The following is a 22,527-nucleotide window of genomic DNA, read 5'->3' as shown; positions in this document are numbered from 1 at the left end:
ATGATAAAATTGAGAGCACACAAGGGAGGGGTGAGGATAGGTAAGACACCTAAAAAACTAGCTAGCATTTGTTGCCCTTAACGCAGAGAAACTAAAGCAGATACCTTAAAAGCAACTGAGGCCAATAGGAAAAGGGGACCAGGAACTAGAGAAAAGGTGAGATCAAGAAGAATTAACCTAGAAGGTAACACACAGGCACAGGAAATTAATGTGAGTCAACTCCCTGTATAGCTATCCTTAGCTCAACTAGCAAAAACCCCTGTTCCTTCCTATTATTGCGTATACTCTCTTCAACAAAATTACAGATAAGGGCAAAATAGTTTCTGCCGGGTATCGAGGGGGAAAGGGGAGAAGGAGGGGGTGGGGGAGTAAGGGAGGGGGTGGGGGAAGGGGGAGAAATGACACAAACATTGTATGCACATATGAATAAAAGAAAAATAAATAAATAAAATAATGGTTACAAGTTAAAAAAAAATGCAAGAGCCAGATTGATGGGATTCAAGTACTGGCCCTGCCGCTTACCAGCTGTGTGACCTTAGGCAAGGCTGTTTACTTCTCTGAACCTGTCCCTTCAACTGTCAAATGAGGGTTAAATACAACCTGCCACAGAGAGGGAGAACTGTTGGGAGAATAGACATTTGGGTACATACAAATAACCATGATTAACACATAGTAAGGGTTCAATAAATGTTAGCTGTTGTTACCATTAGTATTAGGACTGCAGAGGCAGTTACATTTTGGGGAGGGTCCTGGACAGTGCGGCCCAAGTAGCTCTGAGACCCCACCCAGTGAGGGGGAAGGGGGAGGGGCAGATTTTGATTCCCACCATGGTGGCCATCATGCAGCTTTGGTTATTTAAAGTTTGCACCTGCCTAGCAACAGCATTCTCATTCCTAAAGAGATTAATATGCAGATCTGGCAGAGGAAGGAAATCAAGTGGAGACCAAATAACCTTGCCAACTACTGTTGATTCTTCTTCAGTTCCAAAGCAAACAGATGTAAACCTCCTGGGATGAAAATGCACCCGAGAGTTTAAAGATCCAAGGGAATGACAATGTGGCAACACAACAAAATGCTTTGGAACAACTGGAGTCTATTTTAAGGACATGACACCAACTCTAAGGAAAATTCAGAAAGTTGTTATTAAGAGAGAACCATTAAGTTTTGGCAACCCCGATGGTAACACAGGGTTCTCCAATACAGTACAAGGTACGCCTTTCATTCAATCTTCTCAACTGGGTGACTTAGGTATCTGGCAAAAAAATACCATGGCATGGGAAGAAGATGCAGCCTGGCAAGCACAGAGACGTTCTGAGGCAGCACAAAAGAGCAAAGAGAAGCAGTATAAAGGAAGAAAATGGAGAAAGCATAGAGGCTAATAAAGAAGGAATAAAACAAAATTGGTGTGGAACTTTCGTTAATATTCGTCAAATGTCACAGTGCCAGAAGAAATGTGCGTTTCACGATCCACACATTTGTATAGACTCTTTAAGTTTTCAGAATACAAACACTCTGCTTGATTTTAATGCATTCACCAGGCCATCCAGGACACCGAGATTCTCTTCTGTTATGCTTTCCTTCAATGTGGTTATAAGCAAATTATTTATTAAATCTTGTTGGCTTTAAGCTATACTGCTATTGTCAACTGGGACAGAGTGGGAGACGCAGGTGTGGAGAGCCAGGGGTACAAGCTGGGGGAGGGTCAAACTATTGCTGGATATAAACTGATTAAAGCATGTATCAACATTATGGAAATGTGGCCTGACCCAGACAGCTTTAAAAATCAGTTAAGAGTTGGGTGCTGGTGCCTTAAGATAGAACCCCGCCTTCACAACCACTAGAGCAAAACGGGGCAGAGCTATGTGGCTCAAGCAGAAAGCATCTGCTTTCAGAGATTTTTCCAGTCTCACCAAAGTAACACAAGGAACTGCTCAGACCAAGCAGCTGTTGTCGTTAGTGCTCAGGGACATCACCCAGTTCCTCCTGGCATTCTCGCTTTCAGGACAGGAATCCAGGCATGGCTTGGAGTCCCAGTTCACAGGAGGACCTACGCCTCAGCAAAGCCTGCCTATTGCTGATGCATGGGTGCTAACATGATTCCGTTCCCCATCTCACAAGTGACAGCACCAAATCAAGTCACTCAGACTTGAGATGTTTTCTCAAAGGGGTGGGCGATGATTCACCCGTCACTCCTATTAATTGTTGTCAACCCTCTGCCTGTTGTTCACTAACACTCCCAATGAGGAACCCAATCACTAGCACTTAATACCTGGGCGTGGAGCTCAGTGGTTGAGCCTGCTTAGCAGACTGAGTTCAAATCCCAAATACGCCCACACAAACCAAGACTTGGGGGCTCAGTGGTAGCTCAACCAGTAAATCCTAGCTACTCAGGAGGATCCTGGTTTATGGCCAGGTCAGACAAGTTTAGAAAATACCTTTCCCCTTTAGTACAGCTTTTATTCACATATTCGTACATCTGGGCTATTTCTCCCCCCACCCCCTAAAGAATACATTTTAACAGGTTAAAAAAAAGCTGGCATTCCAGCTAACAGAAAGCATGAGATTATATTAATAAAGTAGAAAGGTCTGGGTGCTTGTCAAGTGATGTTGTGGAAAGTCAGATGAGAAACGAAGTGACACTTGAAGTGGAGCTCTTTTTATTTTATGCCAGTGGGCCCAGATGGACTTGCATACCTGTCTGAGCACTGGACAAAGGATTCACAGGGTATTTAAAAGGCAGTGCAGGGCATCAGGTTACAAGGAATGTGCTTGGGTTAATTAGGGTCTAGTAGTGAGTTAGAGACCTAAAGGAAGTCCTGCTTTGGAAAGTTTATTTACAGGAAACAAGGCAGGCAGGAATGGGTTGTTATCTCTGCATGGCGCCCTTTACCAGGGTCCTGAATTTTCTTTTACAGATTTGGCAGCTTCCCATGTTTTACAGCCCTGTTTCAAGGCAATCTTCCTCTTCAACCAGAGAGCCTGCCTAACAAGGAGGTTGAGTTCAAACCAAGTTGGGGAGGGAGGAGTGAGAAACCTTGTAATGCTTTCCAGAGAAGTGCCCAATGAGCCCATTCACCCCTCCCATACACCTGGGACATGAACCCAAACTGAGCACACCCATTAATCTCCAATGGCCAATTATTTAAAAGGGTTTATTTTTAAGATACAGAATTAGTCCTCGAAATCTTCAGAGAACTCTAATCAGTCTCAGCAGAAAAAGCTGATTTCTTCCAAGAAGGCCTGTGATACTCCAGCTACACAGCTGAGAAGCACCTAAGAAACAGAAGGTAGATTACGGTCAATGCTCCACTTTAGTCAGAAGTCTTACACATTCTTTGGTTCATTCACTAGGCAGACAGTCCAATAACTCATCTCCTGTACCTGTGTTAAATAAGCTTTTCCAGGTGAGGACAAAAATCCAGAACTGCCTCACAAGTTCAACTTCAGTACAAGGAAAAATAAATTTGAACACATGGAAAGGAGCAACAGGACGTGAATGTGCTCACAAGACATTCTTGTGACATTCTTATGATTGGAGGAGAGGCTCCGGTGGAGCACCTTCTTTGCAAGTGTTAAGCCTTCAGTTCAAACCCCACTTCCACTAAAATAAATTCCTCTTAAATGTCTAGAGCTACACAACTCGTGTATACATTGACCACTAACATTAACTGGTATACCTTTTAGGTTTTAAAAATTAAGAGAATGCATTACCAGGAGACACACCTGTTTGTAGCAAACACATCATACTCAAGCAAGTCAGGGAAAAACTAGGAATGGTTTGTAAAAACACTCCTATGCTAGGCACAATTTATGGAAGCTGATTCAGGTCATCCTGTTTGATCTGTTGTATGTATGTATGTATATCCCAGTCACATAACCAGACAGGTTTTCAAGGAACACTGGCAAGGGGTGGCTGAGCCCTAGCTACTCAGATGCAAGGCAAGAAAACAGTTCCAGGCCAGCATGGACAAAAAGCCTATCCCACAAACAAAAGAGCTGGGGCTTGGTGTGGCTCAAATAGGAGAGCCTAGTCATGTGCAGTCCCCAGGGACCAAAAAAAGGGGAGGAAAGCAAACTCAACTCCATGTTCAGGAACTTTAAGCCAAGTCCTGTTTGATTTCAACCTTGGAACTGGATTTCCTCCAGTGAGCAAATGACTGCTATGGGGCTTGACATCTGCAAAGCAGAAAGCTTACCTGTTGCAGGACAATGAACCAAGCCAAAGATCAGACTGAATGTACACTGGCAAGCAGGGCTCCTGACCTGTAGAAATAAGGCCAAAGAAGGTTAACACTGGAGAAACCAAGAACGGAGCAAGCACAAAAGACAAGCTATTTCTGAGCTGATGCATCAGACAAAACTGGCTAATAGTTTAGTTAGATCAACAGGGTCGATCTGATGGGGAAAAAAGTTAAGTCATCAGTTGCATCAACTTACTTTGTAAGTTAAAGAAAATAGAATGTAGGCCAATCAATACTGGAAAAACCCCACCTATCACCTCCCCTGCATGTCCTGTGTCACCTGAAGGAGACATCATGTAATCACCATCCTTTCTTCGCTCTTGGTCAGACTGATCCACTCAGTCTTATTTCTGCCAGCAGCAAAACTGAAAAGAAAGAGAAAGCTAAGTTCCCATAAGCTAGATGGCCATTGGAGGAGGCACTTCCTGCTCGAGCTGGCACATCAGACAGTAACTGGCTTAGAATTTAGATCAACATGGTCGATCTGTCGGGGAAAAAAGTTCAGTCATCACTTATGCCAGCAGGGAGCCTTGGTGAGCCTTTAGCAAAGAGTAAGATTTGGTTGGCATGTTGGTCTGCTGGTACTCATTCATGAGAAGTTTATGTTGTGTCCTGCTGCTAGCAGTAAAGCAATAATCATCAATTTCTTTAACAGTGAGACCAATAGAAATTTTCTAAGCAACAAGATGTTACCAATAATTTCCTGTTAAGAAACAGGCTGGGAGCCAGTCGCTGGTGGCTCATGCCTGTAATCCTAGTTACTCAGGAGGACAGCATTTTAAAGTCAGCCCAGGCAAACAGTTTGTGAGACCTTATCTCAAATAAAAACCCATCACAAAAAAGGACTGGTGGAGTGACTCAAGGTGTAGGCACTGAGTGCAAAAGAATTTGGATCTGGGAAAAACAAAGCTAAAAAAACTCCCGAGGCAATAGTCTCAGCCCTTTAACTACCTCACTCCCGCATTCATGCAAAGAAAAGTTAGTTATGCAACTGAGAATTGATTTGAATGGCTGTTCAATGGAAGCATTATCTGGCTTTCCGGAAACCGTAAGGTATTATCCATCCACATAGATATTTAAATGACCAAGAGAGCAGATGAAGAAATGGGATCCAAAAATCTGTGTAAAGAGGAATTCACTAGAAGCAATTTCTAATAAGCAGTATGTGACAATTATAATGAAAGCCCCTAATACTCAGCACCTAGGAGGTACTCAGCAGAAATTGGCTAGAGGTTTAACTAGGGGCTGAGCACGTGCTTACTATACATGAACCCGTGGGTCCGTCTGCAGCATCCCAAAAAAGAAAAAAACCACAGCTGCTACTAAATCTTAAAACACAGCCAACCCAGCTCTTCAAAGCACGAATTTCCTACAATACGCGAGAAGACAAATGCTTACCGGAGCTTAGGAGATCGAAGGTTGCAGGTAATTAAACGGGATTCCTCTGGAGGTCCCGATATGATCAGAGCCTCCAACAACCATTCTGCACCGCTTTGTCGCGCTAGCCTAACAAAACAAAAGAAAAAGACATTGTCGCCATCTTGCTACTAATAGAAAAGAACAGTGAAGGGCGTTCGGGGGCTGGTGTATCAGGACTAACTGGCAATTGTTCTAAGAGATCAGCATTGTCGATCTGATGGGGAAAAAAGTGAGGTCATCATTTACACCAGCCAAGCGCTAACAGACCCTCGCGGAAAGCGGAGTTTTTCCAGATTAATTTATTGGACCTAAAACCAATTTGCGTTCCGCGCTGAAGCTAAGAGGGGCGACGGCAAAGAAATTTAAAGGAGGACCAAAGTCCGCGAGCAGATGACAGTAGGGATTCCACTCACCCTAAACATAACGTGGATGCCGGGGAAAAGTCACCTCCTGTGAAACGCAGGACCTAAAACAACAGAAAGACGCCGCAGAAGTGAAAGAACGAAAAGACCACGGGACTTCTCTTATATAATCCGAGTCGGCTCGCGCGCCTGCGCACTGGTCTCGCACGCTCTTCTTCCGGCCGCGCCGCAGCGCTCTCTGGGATATGTAGTCTGTGAGCCGCGCCAGCCCGAGGCGCTGTAATGGTTGTCAGAGCCGCGTCTAGCCCCGCCCCCTCCCCCGTACACCCTGGGCAGTCCAGGCTCCTCCGCCTTGCCGCCATGTCGCGCTTCTCACGCATCAAGCCGCCCGCCGGGTCCCCTCTCCTTCGGGGCCAGAGGAGGCCTGCGACAGTCTGGGGCGCAGTTAGCCCGCCCCCTGCTGTCCCCTCCCCTCGGCCGCGCCTGCCCGAGCCCGCCGCCCCCGCCGCCGCGGGGAGCCGAAGCGACACCGCCCTTCCGCCCGCCCCGAGGGCGGGGTCGCCGGCGAGCCCGGCCCGGCCCCTGGCTTGTGCCCGCGGCCCGCTCCTCCCCCTTCTCCTCCTCCTCCTCCGCTTCCTCCTCTTCCTCCGGGCCGCCCGCCCGGCTCCTCGCCCCGCCCAGGGTCTGCGGGGAAAGGAAACCGAAAGTGCGCGGTGCCGGGCGGGGCCGCCGACCTGCCCGAGCCCGAGCCGAGTACTAGCCGGGGCGGTGGCTCTGAGAGGACACGCCGGAACCGGTGAGTGACCGCCGCTTGTCCCGCACCTGCTCCTGACCTGCTCCACCCCCGGCGACTCTCTGCCTCTACACAGAGCCCCGAGTCCCTTCCCTTCCGCACCCCAAAGTCCCCTCTGCACCCCCAGAGTCCCTGTCCCCTTCCCTCCGGGTCCCCATTACCCTCCAGTGTTCCTGTCCTCACCCCTGCGAGCCCCTTGCACCTCCAGGGTCCAGATCCACTCTCCTCTGCACCCCCATCATCCCCAGAGTCCCGTCACCTCTCTTCCACTTCCTTGGCACCCGGAGAAGTGCCCATCCCCTTGGGTCACCTGCTACCCCCGTCCCCCGCCCGTCAGTGCATCTGCTACCTTCTTTTGCGTCCCCATCCTCTCAGTTCATCAGGAGCTGTCCCCTGGGCCCCCCACTGAAGCAGCCCCCTCCTGCCTTGGCTCCCCCATCTCTGCCCCCCACCCCATCTCTGCCCCTCACTTCCTGCCCAACTACTCCTTGCATCTATCTCTGTCCTCCACCTCTTGCAAAGTCCTCTCATCACCCTACATGCCCCATCCCTCAAGCCCCCTATTACTCCCGCAGGCACCCCCAGCTGAACTCTGTCCATCCTTTTTCTCTTGAAGCTCTCAGACCTCTCCAGCTCTCCCTACTTCAGCTGGGGTAGGGGGATGGCACCTTCCTTCCCACCCAACCCTGGCTCTCCGTTGACCCTATACTGTGTCCTGCAAACCAGCTGTGGATTCTTGATTCACCTCTTCCATCCACCGTGCTAATTACCATTCTCTAAAGGCTTGTCCCTAGCCACTTGACCATCACTGATTTTCTTCTGCGCTCTCAGCCTTGATTCTCCCCAAAAAACATTTGTTTCCTTTTTTTGTAGCATTTCCTTTTCCTAAGCACTCCTCCCTTCCTTTCCTAACATTTGGGGTTTTTTTGGTTTTTTTTTTTTTTTTTGGCTTTAATTTCTTTTAACACCCCACCCCAAGTTTCTGGGCTTCTATTTTAGTATCTTTCAAAAAGAGGAAGAAGGAATTTTCCCTTCAAAATTACAAAAACAAAACAAAACTTAAGTATTGAACTTGCACAAGAGAGCAGGGTTTGATAAGATGAGGGAAGAGACTGCAAAAATATTCCCAGAGGGAATAGAAGGGACTCCTTTATCTGATGAGGACAAAAACTACCACTCATATAATGCCAAATCTATTCACAGTTTTCAGCTATGAATATTTTTAAACTCAGTGACAAGGACAGGCTCAAAAATCCCTTTGCTGGGGACTCTGAGTCACCTACTTTTTCCATAGCCCAAGCGCACATGAGGTGCAGGGGTTATCGAGAAGTTCTTAAAGGGGCATTCTCTTAGAGAACATTGTTAAAAATCATCGAGGAAGGAGAGGGAAGAATTGCTGGGTTTTGGTCCTGAGGATTAGCACCCTGTAGATGCTACTGAAACCTGTAATTTCTTCCTCTTGATTCAGTAGAGCAGAGGGCTTGATCCCTTGGGTGTGCTCCAAAGAGTAGGAGAAAGGATAACTGCTCACTGATTATTTTCAAAGTATAAGATACTGCAACCTATAGAGTATTTATAAGTATTTATATATTTATGTAAGTATTTACAAGCATATTTGTATAAGTATTTATAAGGTACATGCAGATAGGATGGCAAATACATGGTTTGGGATTAACAAAAATGTACTCCTTTTGTCCTGGCAGTAATATTTATCTGCTTTGTGGGAGAGGAAAATGAAACCTAGCAACTGATTGAGTAACTTGGCTACAGCGTCAGCCAAACAGTAGTTTTGGATGTAAATTGATGATGCTCCCTCTGCCCCAGAAAGTGCAAAGAATGGGGGAATTTGGTCCCTACATTGTGAATTTAGTGTTTTGGGCATTCACAGAGTTGAGCATTTGTGCTCATGACTAAACTCCAAATTTGGCTCTTAGCTAATAAGCCGTTAAAGTGTAAAAGCAGTACTGGCTTTATTGTGTTTGGGCTTTGCTGCTAGATGCTGTGTCTCAAGGGCACTGACAGTTCTCAGCCTGTATGGTTCAGATAACTGAAATTAACGTGAATGAGGAAGAACTGGAGGGATTCAGACATGGAGGAGAGACGACCTCAGCTGGAGGCCAGGCCCAGGAATCTCTATACCAACCTCAGAGGTAAGCAAGGTTTCCTACTTAGTGGAAAGGAAATTCTAAGGAGTAAGGAAATTGGGTTCTCTGTGAATGAGTTGGCCCACCTTATATTTCCTGCATCTGCCAGGTAAGAACGGCTCCCTAGCCACAGCCTCGGTGACTGAAGGACAGCTGGTCCTCCACTTACCTGAGAGAACTGATGAATGACACAGTTCATTTCAGCAAAAACAGTGGTAGAGTAGCAAAATGGTAATCACTCTTGGTTTGGAGCAGCACTATCCAATAGAAATAGTACAAGCCAAAAACAATTCTTAATTGTCTAGTAGCATTTCAAAAAGTAACAAGAAACAGGTGAAATTGATTTTTGAAATTTGCTAATAAAGTTTAATGCTGTGTTTTAACTCAAAACATCCAAATACTATCATTATATTGTAATTGAGTATGATATTCAACGTATTGCATATGACAGACCAATAACTTTAATAATGTTTTATTTCCCTTCAAAACTTAAGTATTAGTCATATTTTTCATACTTAGTAGCCACATGTGGTCAGTGAGTATATATTACATAGTGGATAGTTCAGGTACAAGAGTGTTACTGACTGGAGAAATTGTTCTGTTTGCTGAGAACGTGTGTGTGCGTGCGTGTGTGTGTGTGTGTGTGTGTGTGTTTTGCTGAAGGAGCCCTGTGTGTGTGTGTCTGTGTGTTGCTGTGTGTGTGTGTGTGTGTGTGTTTTGCTGAAGGAGCCCTGTGTGTGTGTGTGTGTGTGTGTGTGTGTTTTGCTGAAGGAGCCGTGTGTGTGTGTGTGTGTGTGTGTGTGTGTTGCTGAAGGAGCCCAGGTGTGTGTGTGTGTGTGTGTGTGTGTTGCTGAAGGAGCCCAGGTGTGTGTGTGTGTTTTGCTGAAGGAGCCCTGTGTGTGTGTGTGTGTGTTGCTGAAGGAGCCCAGGTGTGTGTGTGTGTGTGTGTTGCTGAAGGAGCCCAGGTGTGTGTCTGTCTGTCTGTGTGTGTGTGTTGCTGAAGGAGCCCAGGGCCTGAAGCATGCTAAACAAGTGTTCTGCTAAGCTAATCCCAGCCTGATCACAACTTTCTAAACAGTCAATGGATTCTTGCTTTTTCCTGCGTCATTTGGATTTTAGCTTTGAAACAAATCAGAAAAAACTGTGGGATTTTGTTTTATGGCCTATGTGATTATTGAAAGAATGAGAAATTATAACAATTTTTATTCTGTCAAGATACTAAGTTTTTTAATCAGATCAAAATATTAAAAATAGGACTTTCCTGATATTGTAGGAATTGAAAATAAATATTAATATAATAATTATTAAAAACTTGGGGGCTGGGGGGAGGAGGTGGTCCAAACAATGTGTATACATTTGAGGAAATGTAAAAAAAGATTCAAAACACAAAAAAACAACTTTGGGGCTGCCAGGGGCTGGTGGCTCACACCCTTATTCCTAGCTACTCAGGAAGCAGAGATCAGAAGGATCATGGTTCAAAGCCAGCCTGGGCAAATAAGTTAGCAAGACCCTATCTTGCCTAAACCCTTCAGTAAAAAAGGGTGGTGGAGTGGCTCAAGGTGTAGGCCCTGAGTTCAAGTCCCAGTACTGAATTAAAAAAAAACTTGGGGGCTGGCAGAATGGCTCAAGTGGTAAAAGCATCCACCTAGTAAGCATGAGGCCTTGAGTTTAAACCCCAGTGCTGCCAAAAAAAAACCAAAGAAGCAAAAGAAACCCTTGGAGTTCAGTTGTACAGCATTTACATTTTACCAAATCCTTCTTTATGTTGTTACATTAAAATTTTCTCCATTTGGACATGGTGGTACATGCCTGTAATCCCAGCACTTGAGAGGCTCAGGCAGGAAGATTGAGAATTCAAGGGCAGCCTGGACTACATAGCAAGTTCACAGTCAACTTGGGCTATATAGCAAGGCCTTGTCTCATAAATTAATTAAATTTTCTCTGCAAGGTGCAAAACGAAAACTATGTACATAAATATATTTAGTATCTGGTGTCATTAAATGGTTTGGTCATCTCAGGTATTTGTATTTGCAGCTTTCATAACTTTTTTATGTGCACATTCTGTTTTGTTTTTAGAATCTCCATGTAATTCTGCTAAGTTGAATTAGCTCCAGTTTCAGTATTAGAGGAAAGGAAAGTAAAAAGATTGGGAGTCTCCCATGTTGAGCAAGGTCCTTATGACAGGAGAGGCAGCTCAAGGAGGACAAGTGTGGCTTCCTTCACAGGGTGGTGGTGGTGTCCCCAGTGTGCCACGGTGTTCTTGCCATCTCTCTCCCCCCAGCTTCCTGTATAGTGTTGATAACTGATAAGTACCATGTGGATGAACTCGCACTTTGCAAAACAGGAAATCTTGAGTTCGTTTTTCAGTTTCCTGAAACAAAACTTGACATCCATGTTTCAGTTTCCTTCACAATCTATGAGTTAGCTGAAAAAAACATCACAGTAAAGGAAGCCCTACCTTCCTGTTTCCCACTCAAACAGCATTTGCTGATGCAGGACAAAGTTGAAGTGGTATTTCTCTGTATAGTTTCAGTCTACTTGATGTCTCTGTAGCCTGTGCTAGTTGTGTAGCAGAACCACTGGCTACAGAGATCACTAGTGTATTCCCAATAAAGTATTACTATTGCTACTAGCTGACACTTAGAGCTTTTCATGTGTCCCGTGCTGTTCTCAGCATTTTACAGACATGTAATGTACAACAAGCCAGATGCTGAGATTCAGAGAAATTACACCAGGTTACCCAGTGAGGAAGTGCCCTGGTCAGCATTTAAACCAGATCCGTTTCTCCCTAAACCTCATCTCTGACTGCTGTCTGGTACTGGGAAGAGGCTAGAAGCAATGAGCTGACCTTTTCGACCCTCAGAAACTTGAGTCCCAGTTTGTGAAATTAAATGAAATACTACATACATTTTTTTCTTTAAGACACAACAAATGCTTATTCCTTTTCCCCTTTGCATCCTTTAGAAAAACAGTATTTTCATAATCTTCGCAGCAATAATAATCTATTTGTTTTCATTTTGATGTTGGGGATCAAACTCAGGGCCTCATGCATGCCAGGCAAGTGTTCTACCACTGAGCTGTACCCCCAGCTCTATCATTTTTGTTGTTGTTGTTCTTTTTTTTTTTGTTACTGTTGCAGTATCCTAGGGTTTGAACTCAGGGCCTCACCTTGCTAAGAAGTCACTCTATCACTTGAGCCATTCTGCCAGCCTATTTTTTGTGAGTTGGGTATTTTTGAGATAGGGTCTCAATTTTTTTGCTGGGGCTGGCCTTGAACTATGACCTTCCTAATTTCTGCCTCCTAAGTAGCTAGGATTACAGGCGTGAGCCACTGGTGCCTTGGTTGTTGGTTTTGTTTTTTTGAGACAAGAGTCTCATTGTGTAGCCCAGGCTGGCCTTAAACTTTGATCTTCTGACTCAGTGTCCCAATTTGGCCAGCACACCTGATTCCCTAGCCCTATTTTTCATTTGTTACACAACTTAGTAGGACACCTTTTCACTCTCCAAGTAAAACCTGAGCTTAATTGTTTTAGAAAATGAAAACATTATTGTCCTGTTGAGTTTACTTGCCCCTTGATTTTATGCTTCTCATTTTGTGTAGGGCCTATGGATGGAGAATTACCACCAAGAGCTAGAAATCAGGCCAATAACCCACCAGCCAACACACTCAGAGGAGGAGCCAACCATCCCAACAGGCATCCTAGGGCCAACAGTCATCCTGTTCCTTACCGGCAAAGGGAAGAAAGATTTAGAGCCATGGGCAGGAACCCACATCAGGGAAGACGGAACCAGGAGGAACATACCAGTGATGAAGCTAGAGGCCAAAGACATGGTCAGGAGAATGACACCAGACAGAGAAATGACAACCAGGAGGGTAGGAACCGCAGGATACCATGGCCCAATGAAAACTTCCAGCAGTGGCGGAGCCCCCATCAGAAGCCTGCAGAACAGCCACAGCAGGCAAAGAAACTGGGTTATAAATTCCTAGAAAGTCTTTTGCAGAAAGATCCCTCTGAAGTGGTTATCACACTTGCCACGAGTTTGGGCCTGAAGGAACTCCTATCTCATTCTTCCCTGAAATCCAGCTTTGTTGAACTCATCTGCCAGGTTCTTCGGAAGGCTTGCAGCTCCAAAATGGACCGTCAGAGCATTCTCCATGTGCTGGGCATATTGAAGAGCTCCAGATTCCTCAAAACCTGCCTACCTACGTATGTCGTAGGGATGACTACTGAGCCCATCCCTGACATTCGAAACCAGTATCCAGAGCACATAAGCAATATCATCTCTCTCCTCCAGGACCTTGTAAGCATCTTCCCCGCCAGCTCTGTGCAGGAAACATCCATGCTCATTTCTCTCCTGCAGACATCTCTTAATGCTTTGAGAGCCTCTGGTGTTGACATAGAAGAGGAGACAGAGAAGAACCTGGAAAAGATGCAGACCATCATTGAGCATCTTCAGGAAAAGAGGCGAGAGGGCACTTTAAGAGTGGATACCTACACTCTAGTGCAGCCTGAGGCTGAAGGCCAGGTTGAGAGTTACAGGACCATGCCCATCTATCCTACCTACAATGAAGTGCACTTGGATGAGAGGCCCTTCCTTCGCCCCAACATCATTTCTGGAAAATATGACAGCACTGCTATATATCTAGATACCCACTTCCGACTCCTGCGAGAAGATTTTGTCAGACCTCTGCGGGAAGGCATCTTAGAACTTCTCCAAAGCTTTGAGGACCAGGGCCTGAGGAAGAGGAAGTTTGATGACATCCGAATCTACTTTGATACTAGGATTATCACCCCCATGTGTGCAGCATCAGGCATTGTCTATAAAGTACAGTTTGACACCAAACCGCTGAAGTTTGTTCGCTGGCAGAATTCCAAACGATTGCTGTATGGGTCCTTGGTGTGCATGTCCAAAGACAACTTTGAGACGTTTCTTTTTGCCACTGTTTCTAACCGGGAACAAGAAGATCTCTGCCGAGGAATTGTCCAGCTGTGCTTCAATGAGCAGAGCCAACAGCTGCTAGCAGAGGTCCAGCCTTGCGACTCTTTCCTCATGGTGGAGACCACGGCATATTTTGAGGCCTACAGGCATGTCCTGGAAGGACTGCAGGAGGTCCAAGAGGAAGATGTCCCCTTCCAGAGGAATATCGTGGAGTGTGACTCTCATGTCAGTGAGCCACGGTACTTGCTAATGGGTGGCAGATACGATTTCACCCCATTAATAGAGAGTCCTTCAGCCACCACGGAATCGCTGAGGAATGCCGAGGGCTTGAGACGTCCTAGAGTTAATGTCTTAGACATTAGCCAGTGGCCCTCAAAAGACGCCCTGAAGCTGGATGACTCCCAGATGGAAGCCTTACAGTTTGCTCTCACAAGGGAACTGGCTATTATCCAAGGACCTCCAGGAACAGGTAAGACAGGATTTTGCTCTAAGCTTCTGGAATGTCTCATTTAGAAGTACTCCCCTGAAGTGGACCTAAGTGTGGTCATAGAGTATCCACTCAGTCATTTTCCATTAGGGAACATAGGCATGCATAGTAATTGACCAAAATCACACAATTAGAAAGACTGCTAGAGATCACTTTCAAGGACGTGCATAATCTCTACTTTACCAGAGGACATAGTAATTTGTTCAATTTTATACTATTTTAAATTAAATAGGGCTGGGGGCATGAGTCAAGTGGTAAAAACCCTGCCTACCAAGCACAAAAACCTGAGCTCAAAACCCCAGTACCACCAAAAAAAAAAATCTGAGGACAGCATAATGAAACCCACCAAACACTGAAGCAGAGAGGAAGAGGGAGAGGGAGAATGGAAATATAATGGGGGGAGGGGACTTGTTGAAGGTACACTGTACACATGCATGGAATTATCACAATGAAATCCCCTTGTATTCTTAATATATTATGATTCAAAAATTTAAAAATACGTTTTTTAAAAAGAAAAAAATAGTATCAAATAGTAAATCACAGTGCCAAGCACTACTTTACACATTTATGCATTAACTGATTATATCCTCACAACACACCTTTGGGGTAGCATTCAAACCATTTTACTTCTGGGTGCCAGTGGCTTACACCTGTAATCCTAGCTACTGGGGAGGCAGAAATCAGGAGGATCGAGATTTAAAGCCAGACCAGGCAAATAGTTCTCAAGAAAACCCAGCACAAAACAGGGCTGGAAGAGTGGCTTATATGGTAGAGCAAGCCTGAGGCCCTGAGTTCAAATCCCAGTACCTCAAAAAAATTTACATGTGAAAAATCTAAAGCAAAGAAAGGTTAAACTACCCCTTATTTAAGTGGTATGAAGGCCTTACAGATGGTAATTGACAGACCTAAGAGTTGCACACAGTGGTGTGGCTGTGGAGTCCTGGTTCCTGTCCTCCACGCTGAACTTTATTCTTGTGGAAGTGACTCACTATACCTGACCCCCATGTGCCATGCTCTAGTCCTGCTCTAGGGTGGTAATTTGATTTGCACTTTGATGAATATCTTTCCAGGTGTTCTCAGAGCATTTATGTGTTTACATGTGTACATGTATAGGCTGGTGGAATGGCTCAAGTGGTAGAGCACCTGACTGGCAAGCATGAGGTCCTGGGTTCAAACCCCAGTGCCACCAAAGCAAAACAATACACAGTTCCTTGTGATGAGATTTTTTTTTTTTCGGTACTGAGATTTAAACTCAGGGTCTCATGCTTGCTAGGCAGGTGCTCTGCCACTTGAGCCACTCCTCCAGTCCTTAAATGATGAGAAAATATGCATAATTTAAAAAATCACTGCTATAATGCCTTGGTGGGCAAACTTATTTGTGAGTCATTTCACACAGAAACAATATATCCTGCAGAGAAATTCCTAACTGGATCAAGAATAATGTTATTTGTAAGTTTGTTTGTTTGTTTGTTTTTCAATACTGGATTTTGAACTCAGGCCCTCATACTTGCTAGGCAGGTGCTCTACCATATACCCCTAGCCCTTTGTTTTTTTGAGACAGGGTCTCACTATAGGGCCCAGGCTGGCTTTGGACTTTTGATTTTCCTGTCTCAGCCTCCCAAAGTGTTGGGATTACAGGCATATACTGCCACACCCAGCTTGCACTTCTTATTTTATTTGTTTTATGGTTTTGGGGATCGAACCCAGGGCCTTGTGCATGCTAGGCAAATACTTAACCACTGAGCTACATCCCCAGTCCCTCACTATTTGAGGCCAGCCTGAGCAAAAAGTTTGCAAGACCCTCCATCCCACCCAGTAGCTGGGCAAGGTGGCACACACCTGTCACCTCAGCTACACAGGAGACTGAGATCTAGAGGATCATGGTTCCAGGCCAACCTAGCCAAAAATTTCATGAGACCTCATCTCAACAGAAAAAGCTGGGCATAGTGGTACATGCCTGTCATCCCAGATACTGGGGGAAGCATAACTAGGAGGATCATGGTCCAGGCCAGCTGGGACAAAAAGGAAGCCCCTCTCTCAGAAGTAACCAGAGCAAGCCAGGTGGCTCATGCCTGTAATCCTAGCTACTCAGGAGGCTAAAATCAGGAGGATCATGGTTCGAAGCCAGCCCAGGCAAGTAGTTCAAAAGACCCTATCTTGAAAAAGGGCTGGTGGAGTGACTCAAATGGTAGAGTGACTCTCTAGGAAAAACAAGGCCCTGAGTTCAATTCCTAGTACCACCAAAAAAAGGAAGTGTCAAAATAACCAGAGCAAAAAGGGCTGGAGACATGGCTCAAATAGTAAAGCATTGTGCTGCCTAGCAAGCACAAAGCCCTGAGTTCAAACCCCAGTACAGCCAAAAAAAAAAAAGGGTGGGGGGAATTAAATACCCCTTCTTGTATTTGTTAGCTATTTATATGTGTGCTCTTATAGATTGTCTTTCCATATGCTTTCCCCATGCTTATGTTGAATTCTTTTTTATTGATTTGTTGGAGGTGTTTGTATTTTCAAACTATGCATGTTGCAAACAGTTTTCTTCTAATGTTATCTCTTGAATTAGGGTTCTTCAATTCTAAGTTCAATAATCTTTTCAGGATAGAAGACACAAACACATACTAGTAAAGGGCCTATCTGTAAGTAAAGGGTCATTTGAGGGATGAAAATTCCAAAACAGCCACTCTTGTCAGATGAAGGAAGCCCTGGGAAGGGATGGGGTAAATAGTGAGTTCCAAAGATTGTCTTTTCTGCTGAGGTATGCTTATCCTCCAGTCCTCCAAACTACAAACTAGAAACATAGGTGTCATCCTTTTCTGCTCACCCCTATCCCAGTCAAACTGTTACCAAGTTTCAGTCATTTTTATCTCTGAAACTTCTACCTCCACAGCTGAAGGCAGACCTTGGCCTTCATTCACCCAGAAAATGGCATGGGCCTCCCATCCAGTCTGCCCCATTCCCTCTTGCCTGTGCTTAGTCAGTTGTCGCTTCCCCAGGGAAGCCTCTCCCAACCTCATCGACCAGGCTGGAGCCTTCCATGTCTTGTGGGTTCCATGTGTCTCTCATTTAACCAGAGTTAGGATTTGTCTTTGTCTTTCTCTTCTGCAGGACTGTAAGAACTCAGGGCCTTGTGCTTTGCTAGGCAAGTGAGCCATGCCCACAACCCCTTTTGTTTTTTTTAAATTATTTTTCAGATAGGGTCTCATCATCCTGAGCTGGCCTTGAACTGTGATCATCCTCCCTATGCCTCCAGCATAGCTGGGGTGATGGGCATGCCATCATGACCAGCTTATTTGAAAGATGGAGTCTCGCTACTTATTACAGTATAGTGAAGTCTTTGATTTTCCTGTATCACTCTTAGGCACCTGAGTTTTTCAGGACAGTGGCTACCTTAACCTGACACAACTTAAGAATTTAGCAGTTTATAGACATAATTTATGTATAGCTGACTTTAATCTTGAAGTCTGAGTTTTCCCCTCATGTCACAAAGGCAGGCTTTCCATGGTATGGAAAAAGAATTTGCTACATGACGGCTGGTGGAGTGGCTCAAGCAATAAAGGCATCTGCCTGGCAAATGTGAGGCCCTGAGCTCAAATCCCAGTGCGGCCAAAAAAAAAAAAAACTTTGCTACATAAGATTGGAAAGCGCAGTTTACATTTATCAATCGGGGACTGAAAAGTACCTTACAGCTTTGAGAGAGAGAGAGATTTCTGTGTGCTAATAAAGAACTACTTCCAATACATAAGTGAAAACCAGAATATAGTCTGCTATTACATGTATTCAACAAAGAAACTGGAAAAATAAAAACATCTCTATTTGCTTATGTATGCATAGAAATACTATTACTGGAAAGTTGCTCAAGAGCCTGCTAACATCAGTTTCTTCCAGTGAGACACTGTGTGGCTTAGAGACTTTTTATAATATACTTATTTATGCTGCTTAAACTTTAAGGCATCTCAAAATACTCAAAAACAAAAACCAGGCACTATAGTGTGCACCTGTAGTCCCAGCTACTCCAGAAGCTGGGGTTGGAGGATCACTTGAGCCTAGGAGTTCAAGGCCAGCCTGGGCAACATAGTGAGACCCTGTTTCAAAAAAGAACTTTTTTTTCAAACTTGCTGTCAGTAATTAATTGCTCCTTTTAGAAAGTCTAAATTTTGAGAGTGGAACCCTGATGTTCCACAGAGCAGAGTCCAGCTCAAACAGGAAGATGGCAGTTTTTTGGTCTTTCACAGTTCCTGTCATTCTGTTGTTTGCAACAGAAATGAAACCTAAACTAAAAACAAGGACACAAGAATTATCAGGAGAGGGAATTAGAGGGAAAGGAAAAAAGTGGTCTGACATAAAGCATCAAGTCTGTGCTCCTACTGTAAGAAACTTGAATGGAGGCATCTTTGTATCTGAGGGAAACTGGCTTTTTGTTTGCATCATTTAACTGAGCGACAAACACTTGTGCCTTCCATCTTCATCAGCCAGCAATGAGGTTTATGTCAGAAGTTTGCATCTAGCCTTCATGCTAAGTAAGGGTTTTTTGTTTTGTTTTTTTCTTGGTCTTTCAATGAATTCTTGAAGAAAGAAGAATATTTTTATTTTTATTATTTTTGTTTTTTGAGTCAGGGTCTTGCTATGTAGCTCACCCAGGCTGGCCTCAAACTCACAATCCTTTTGCCTTAATCTCACAAGTGCTAGAATTGCAGGAAGTTTTTGTTTCAGGGAGGGTTTTTGGTGATACTCGACCACTTGAGCCACAGCCACAGCCCTTTTGTTTTCTGTACTTTGTTTTTGAGATAGGGTCTCACTAACTTTGCCCAGCTGGCCTCAAACTCATGATCCTCCTGCCTCTACCTCCTGAGCAGCTGGGATGACAGGTGTGTGCCATCATACCCAACTATGAAGAATACTTTCAAATGAACAGTGGACTATCCCACAAGTTACTTGAAATCTGTTTGGATTTGTTTGTCCTCTATGTAAATATGTATTTCAGCTCAATTAATAAGTTTTTAAATACATTTTGTGTACCTTTTAAGTTAAAAAAATTTTTATTTTATTTATTTTTTTTCATTTTTCTTTTATTATTCATATGTGCATACAAGGCTTGGTTCATTTCTCCCCCCTGCCCCCACTCCGCCCCCTCCCTCTCCCCCCCACCCCCTCAATACCCAGCAGAAACTATTTTGTCCTTATCTCTAATTTTGTTGTAGAGAGAGTATAAGCAATAACAGGAAGGGACAAAGGTTTTTGCTGGTTGAGATAAGGATAGCTATATAGGGCATTGACTCACATTGATTTCCTGTGCTTGGGTGTTACCTTCTAGGTTAATTCTTTTTGATCTGACCTTTTCTCTAGTACCTGTTCCCCTTTTCCTATTGGCCTCAGTTGCTTTTAAGGTATCTGCTTTAGTTTCTCTGAGTTAAGGGCAACAAATGCTAGCTAATTTTTTAGGTGTCTTACCTATCCTCACCCCTTCCTTGTGTGCTCTCACTTTTATCATGTGCTCATAGTCCAATCCCCTTGTTCTGTTTGCCCTTGATCTAATGTCCACATATGAGGGAGAACATACGATTTTTGTTCTTTTGGGCCAGGCTAACCTCACTCAGAATGATGTTCTCCAATTCCATCCACTTACCAGCGAATGATAACATTTCTTTCTTCTTTTGACTTTTTTTGAGTTTTGAATTTTTCAACTTCTTTTTCCTTATTTTCTAGGCAAAACCTACGTGGGTCTAAAAATTATCCAGGCCCTTCTGACCAATGAGTCTGTATGGCAAATTAGCACCCAGAAGTTCCCCATCTTGGTTGTGTGTTACACTAATCATGCTTTGGACCAGTTTCTAGAAGGTAATGTCTATAGCAAAATTGTTTTCTATCAGGACATTTCTGGTTGAATCGTCAGCAAGTTCAGTGGCTCTCCATTGCCCTTTGAATGTAGTCCACAGTCCTCGTCACAGCCTGTCTAGCTGCATGTGATCTGTCCAGTCTGCTGCTCTGACTCTACCTTGTTTCTCCTAACCCACAGCACGGGTTGTCTTCAGTTCCTCGCGTTCTTCTAGCTTCTCTCTTGGTTCGTGCTTCCCCTGCCTAAATGCATTTCCTCCTCTTTCCCAACTTGGCATCATCCAGCCTGACTGACTCCAGCTCATTCTTTGGGTCTCATCTTCTCACAGGTGAACTTTTTCCATTGTCCCCAAAGTTAAGTCTCCTTTTGTGCATTTTTCTTTTTCTTTTTTTTTTTTGTCATCTTTTTAAATGTGTCTCTATAACCACTGAGGGCTGGTCAAGTTTCTCACTGTGTTCACAGTCCTGGCACATATTAGGTCCTCAAGAATACTAATTGCATTAAGGAGTTTTACTTTTACTTAGAATGTAATTTTCCACTTTTCTATGCCCTCTTTTCACCTAGGTAAAACATTGTCCTTAGAGTCTCAGTTTCAATATTAAGTCTCTACCCCAACCCCAGATAAGGTAAGGTGCTCTTCTGTGCAGTTACAGCGTCAGATTCTTAAAGTATTTACACTTACTGATATTGCAGTAACATTTTTTTGCAATAAAATTTTTAATGAGGATCTCTCTACTAGAACAAGTCAAAAATTGAGCCTGTATTTTTGACTGCTGTGTGCCTAGTATGTGCCTAGAAACCTGGCACATACCTAGAACATATAAGTAGTTATGAAACCTTTGTAAGAGGTGACATTTACTGAGTGCTTGCTTTGTGCTGGGCCTTCGGCTAGCATCTACAAAGAGAGACTTTACTTACCTAGATAGACTATGACCATCTAAGAAAGTTGTTACTGTCCCCAAATTACAGACAAGTTCAGTAACTTGCCTAGGTTATTCGCAGTAAGTGTTAGAGCCACAATTTGGGCCCTCCATTGTCTGATTCCAGAGCCTGTGCTCTTAAGCACTGCTCTTTACTACTCTGTCACATATTCTCTGGGGCCTCCTTGCTTGCTGATGGGGTACATTTCCTACGGGCACAAGTTTGGTCCTTAAGGGACCAGTTAAAACAAGATCCCAAGCATACACCTCTCACCTGAGAGTACCCAGGATAGCTCTTCTCAATCCTGCAATGCTCCACTTTGCTCCACAGGCATTTACAGGTGTCAGAAGACCGGCATCGTGCGGGTGGGTGGAAGGAGCAACAGTGAAATCCTAAAGCAGTTCACCCTCAGGGAGCTGAGGAACAAGCGGGAATTCCGCCGCAGCCTCCCCATGCACCTCCGAAGGGCCTACATGAGCGTAAGTCCAGCTCCCAAAAGACGGGGCTTACATGAGTGTAAGTCCAGCTCCGAAAGACAGATGGGCCCTACATGAGTGTAAGTCCAGCTCCTGAAAGACGGGCCCACATGAGTGTAAGTCCCAGCTCCCGAAAGACGGGCCCTACATGACTGTTAGTCCCAGCTCCGGAAAGACAGGCTATTCAGGGGACCTAGACGAGATAGCACTGACTTTCTGCTGAGCAGCCTGGGGTAGATAAGAGGCCGCTCATCAACTGAAGGACCCAGGTTCCTTCCAGCATTTCATTACTAATTCCTTGGTATGACCTATGCCTTCATAATCCAAGATAAAGAATGAGAAAGGCACACTGCTCTGCCCCAGACCTGCCCCAGGCTCCAGGCTACTTACCCAAACCGTTCACAGGACCTCTACACATAGCCTATGGACCCAGGAAATGACATTGGAGCTGTAGTGCCTGCCATTCAGCAGTCCTCTTGCTTAAGCCCAGGAGTTTGGGACAAGCCTGAGTCACATAGCAAAATCCTGTCTTTTAAAAAGTGAAAAACAAAAATTCGAGTTCATATTATCAAGGATAAAAGAGAAGAGATACTGAGGCTTGAAGTCTCTGCCACAGTATTTTTGGCCTATTTTTCTCTTGTTTGTTCTCTCTCCCCTCTCCCCTCTCTCTCCTCTTCCTTCTCCCCTCTCCCTTCTCCCCTCTCCCTCTCATACTAGGATTTGGACTCAGGACCTTGTGCTTGCTAGGCAGGCACTCTACCACTTGAGTTGCACCTCCCCAGCCCTTTCTGCTTTAGTTATTTTTCAAATTTTCTTCCTTATTTTTCAAATAGGGTGTTATGTTATGGCCAGCCTAGCTTGGACCACAAACCTATTTATGCTTCTTCCTACATAGCTGGGATAACAGGCATGT

The 22,527-nt window shown here is 44.5% G+C and overlaps 1 protein-coding gene, 1 long non-coding RNA gene, 4 other non-coding genes and 1 pseudogene across 8 annotated transcripts in view; 3 read left to right on the top strand and 4 right to left on the bottom strand.

Moving 5' to 3' along the window:
- Positions 1-827: 827 nt before the first annotated feature.
- LOC109690534 (receptor-binding cancer antigen expressed on SiSo cells pseudogene) lies at positions 828-1,483 on the top strand (annotated as a pseudogene).
- A 1,655-nt stretch (positions 1,484-3,138) lies between these two features.
- LOC109690536 (uncharacterized) lies at positions 3,139-6,234 on the bottom strand. Its single transcript, XR_002212806.2, has 5 exons — positions 6,074-6,234; positions 5,640-5,747; positions 4,522-4,606; positions 4,197-4,263; positions 3,139-3,273 (listed from the first exon to the last, which is right to left on the bottom strand). It is a non-coding gene; the product is annotated as an uncharacterized lncRNA (long non-coding RNA).
- On the bottom strand, positions 4,342-4,433 carry LOC141423781 (small nucleolar SNORD12/SNORD106). Its single transcript, XR_012448589.1, has one exon. It is a non-coding gene; the product is annotated as a small nucleolar SNORD12/SNORD106 (small nucleolar RNA).
- LOC141423782 (small nucleolar SNORD12/SNORD106) lies at positions 4,675-4,763 on the bottom strand. The gene has a single exon (XR_012448590.1). It is a non-coding gene; the product is annotated as a small nucleolar SNORD12/SNORD106 (small nucleolar RNA).
- On the bottom strand, positions 5,822-5,912 carry LOC141423780 (small nucleolar SNORD12/SNORD106). The gene has a single exon (XR_012448588.1). It is a non-coding gene; the product is annotated as a small nucleolar SNORD12/SNORD106 (small nucleolar RNA).
- Positions 6,235-6,362: 128 nt separating the features above from the next.
- Znfx1 (zinc finger NFX1-type containing 1) overlaps positions 6,363-22,527 on the top strand; it is a 28,121-nt gene continuing 11,956 nt past the window's right edge. Inside the window, exons 1-5 of one of the 3 annotated variants that reach the window (XM_020169930.2) lie at positions 6,679-6,818; positions 8,812-8,965; positions 12,561-14,369; positions 20,088-20,219; positions 21,469-21,617. In XM_020169930.2, coding sequence (XP_020025519.1) covers positions 8,878-8,965; positions 12,561-14,369; positions 20,088-20,219; positions 21,469-21,617 — 2,178 coding nt within the window. In that variant the 5' untranslated portion in view covers positions 6,679-6,818; positions 8,812-8,877. Of the gene's footprint in view, positions 6,819-8,811; positions 8,966-12,560; positions 14,370-20,087; positions 20,220-21,468; positions 21,618-22,527 lie in introns of all 3 variants that reach the window. The other 2 variants (XM_020169931.2, XM_074074956.1) reach the window with 2 other exon arrangements.
- Positions 15,504-15,576, top strand: Trnaa-ggc (transfer RNA alanine (anticodon GGC)). Its single transcript has one exon. It is a non-coding gene; the product is annotated as a tRNA-Ala (tRNA).

This window comes from Castor canadensis, chromosome 5 (genome assembly GCF_047511655.1).
Source record: "Castor canadensis chromosome 5, mCasCan1.hap1v2, whole genome shotgun sequence".
Taxonomy (NCBI): Eukaryota; Metazoa; Chordata; class Mammalia; order Rodentia; family Castoridae; genus Castor; species Castor canadensis.
This window is presented reverse-complemented; position numbering and strand designations above follow the sequence as displayed.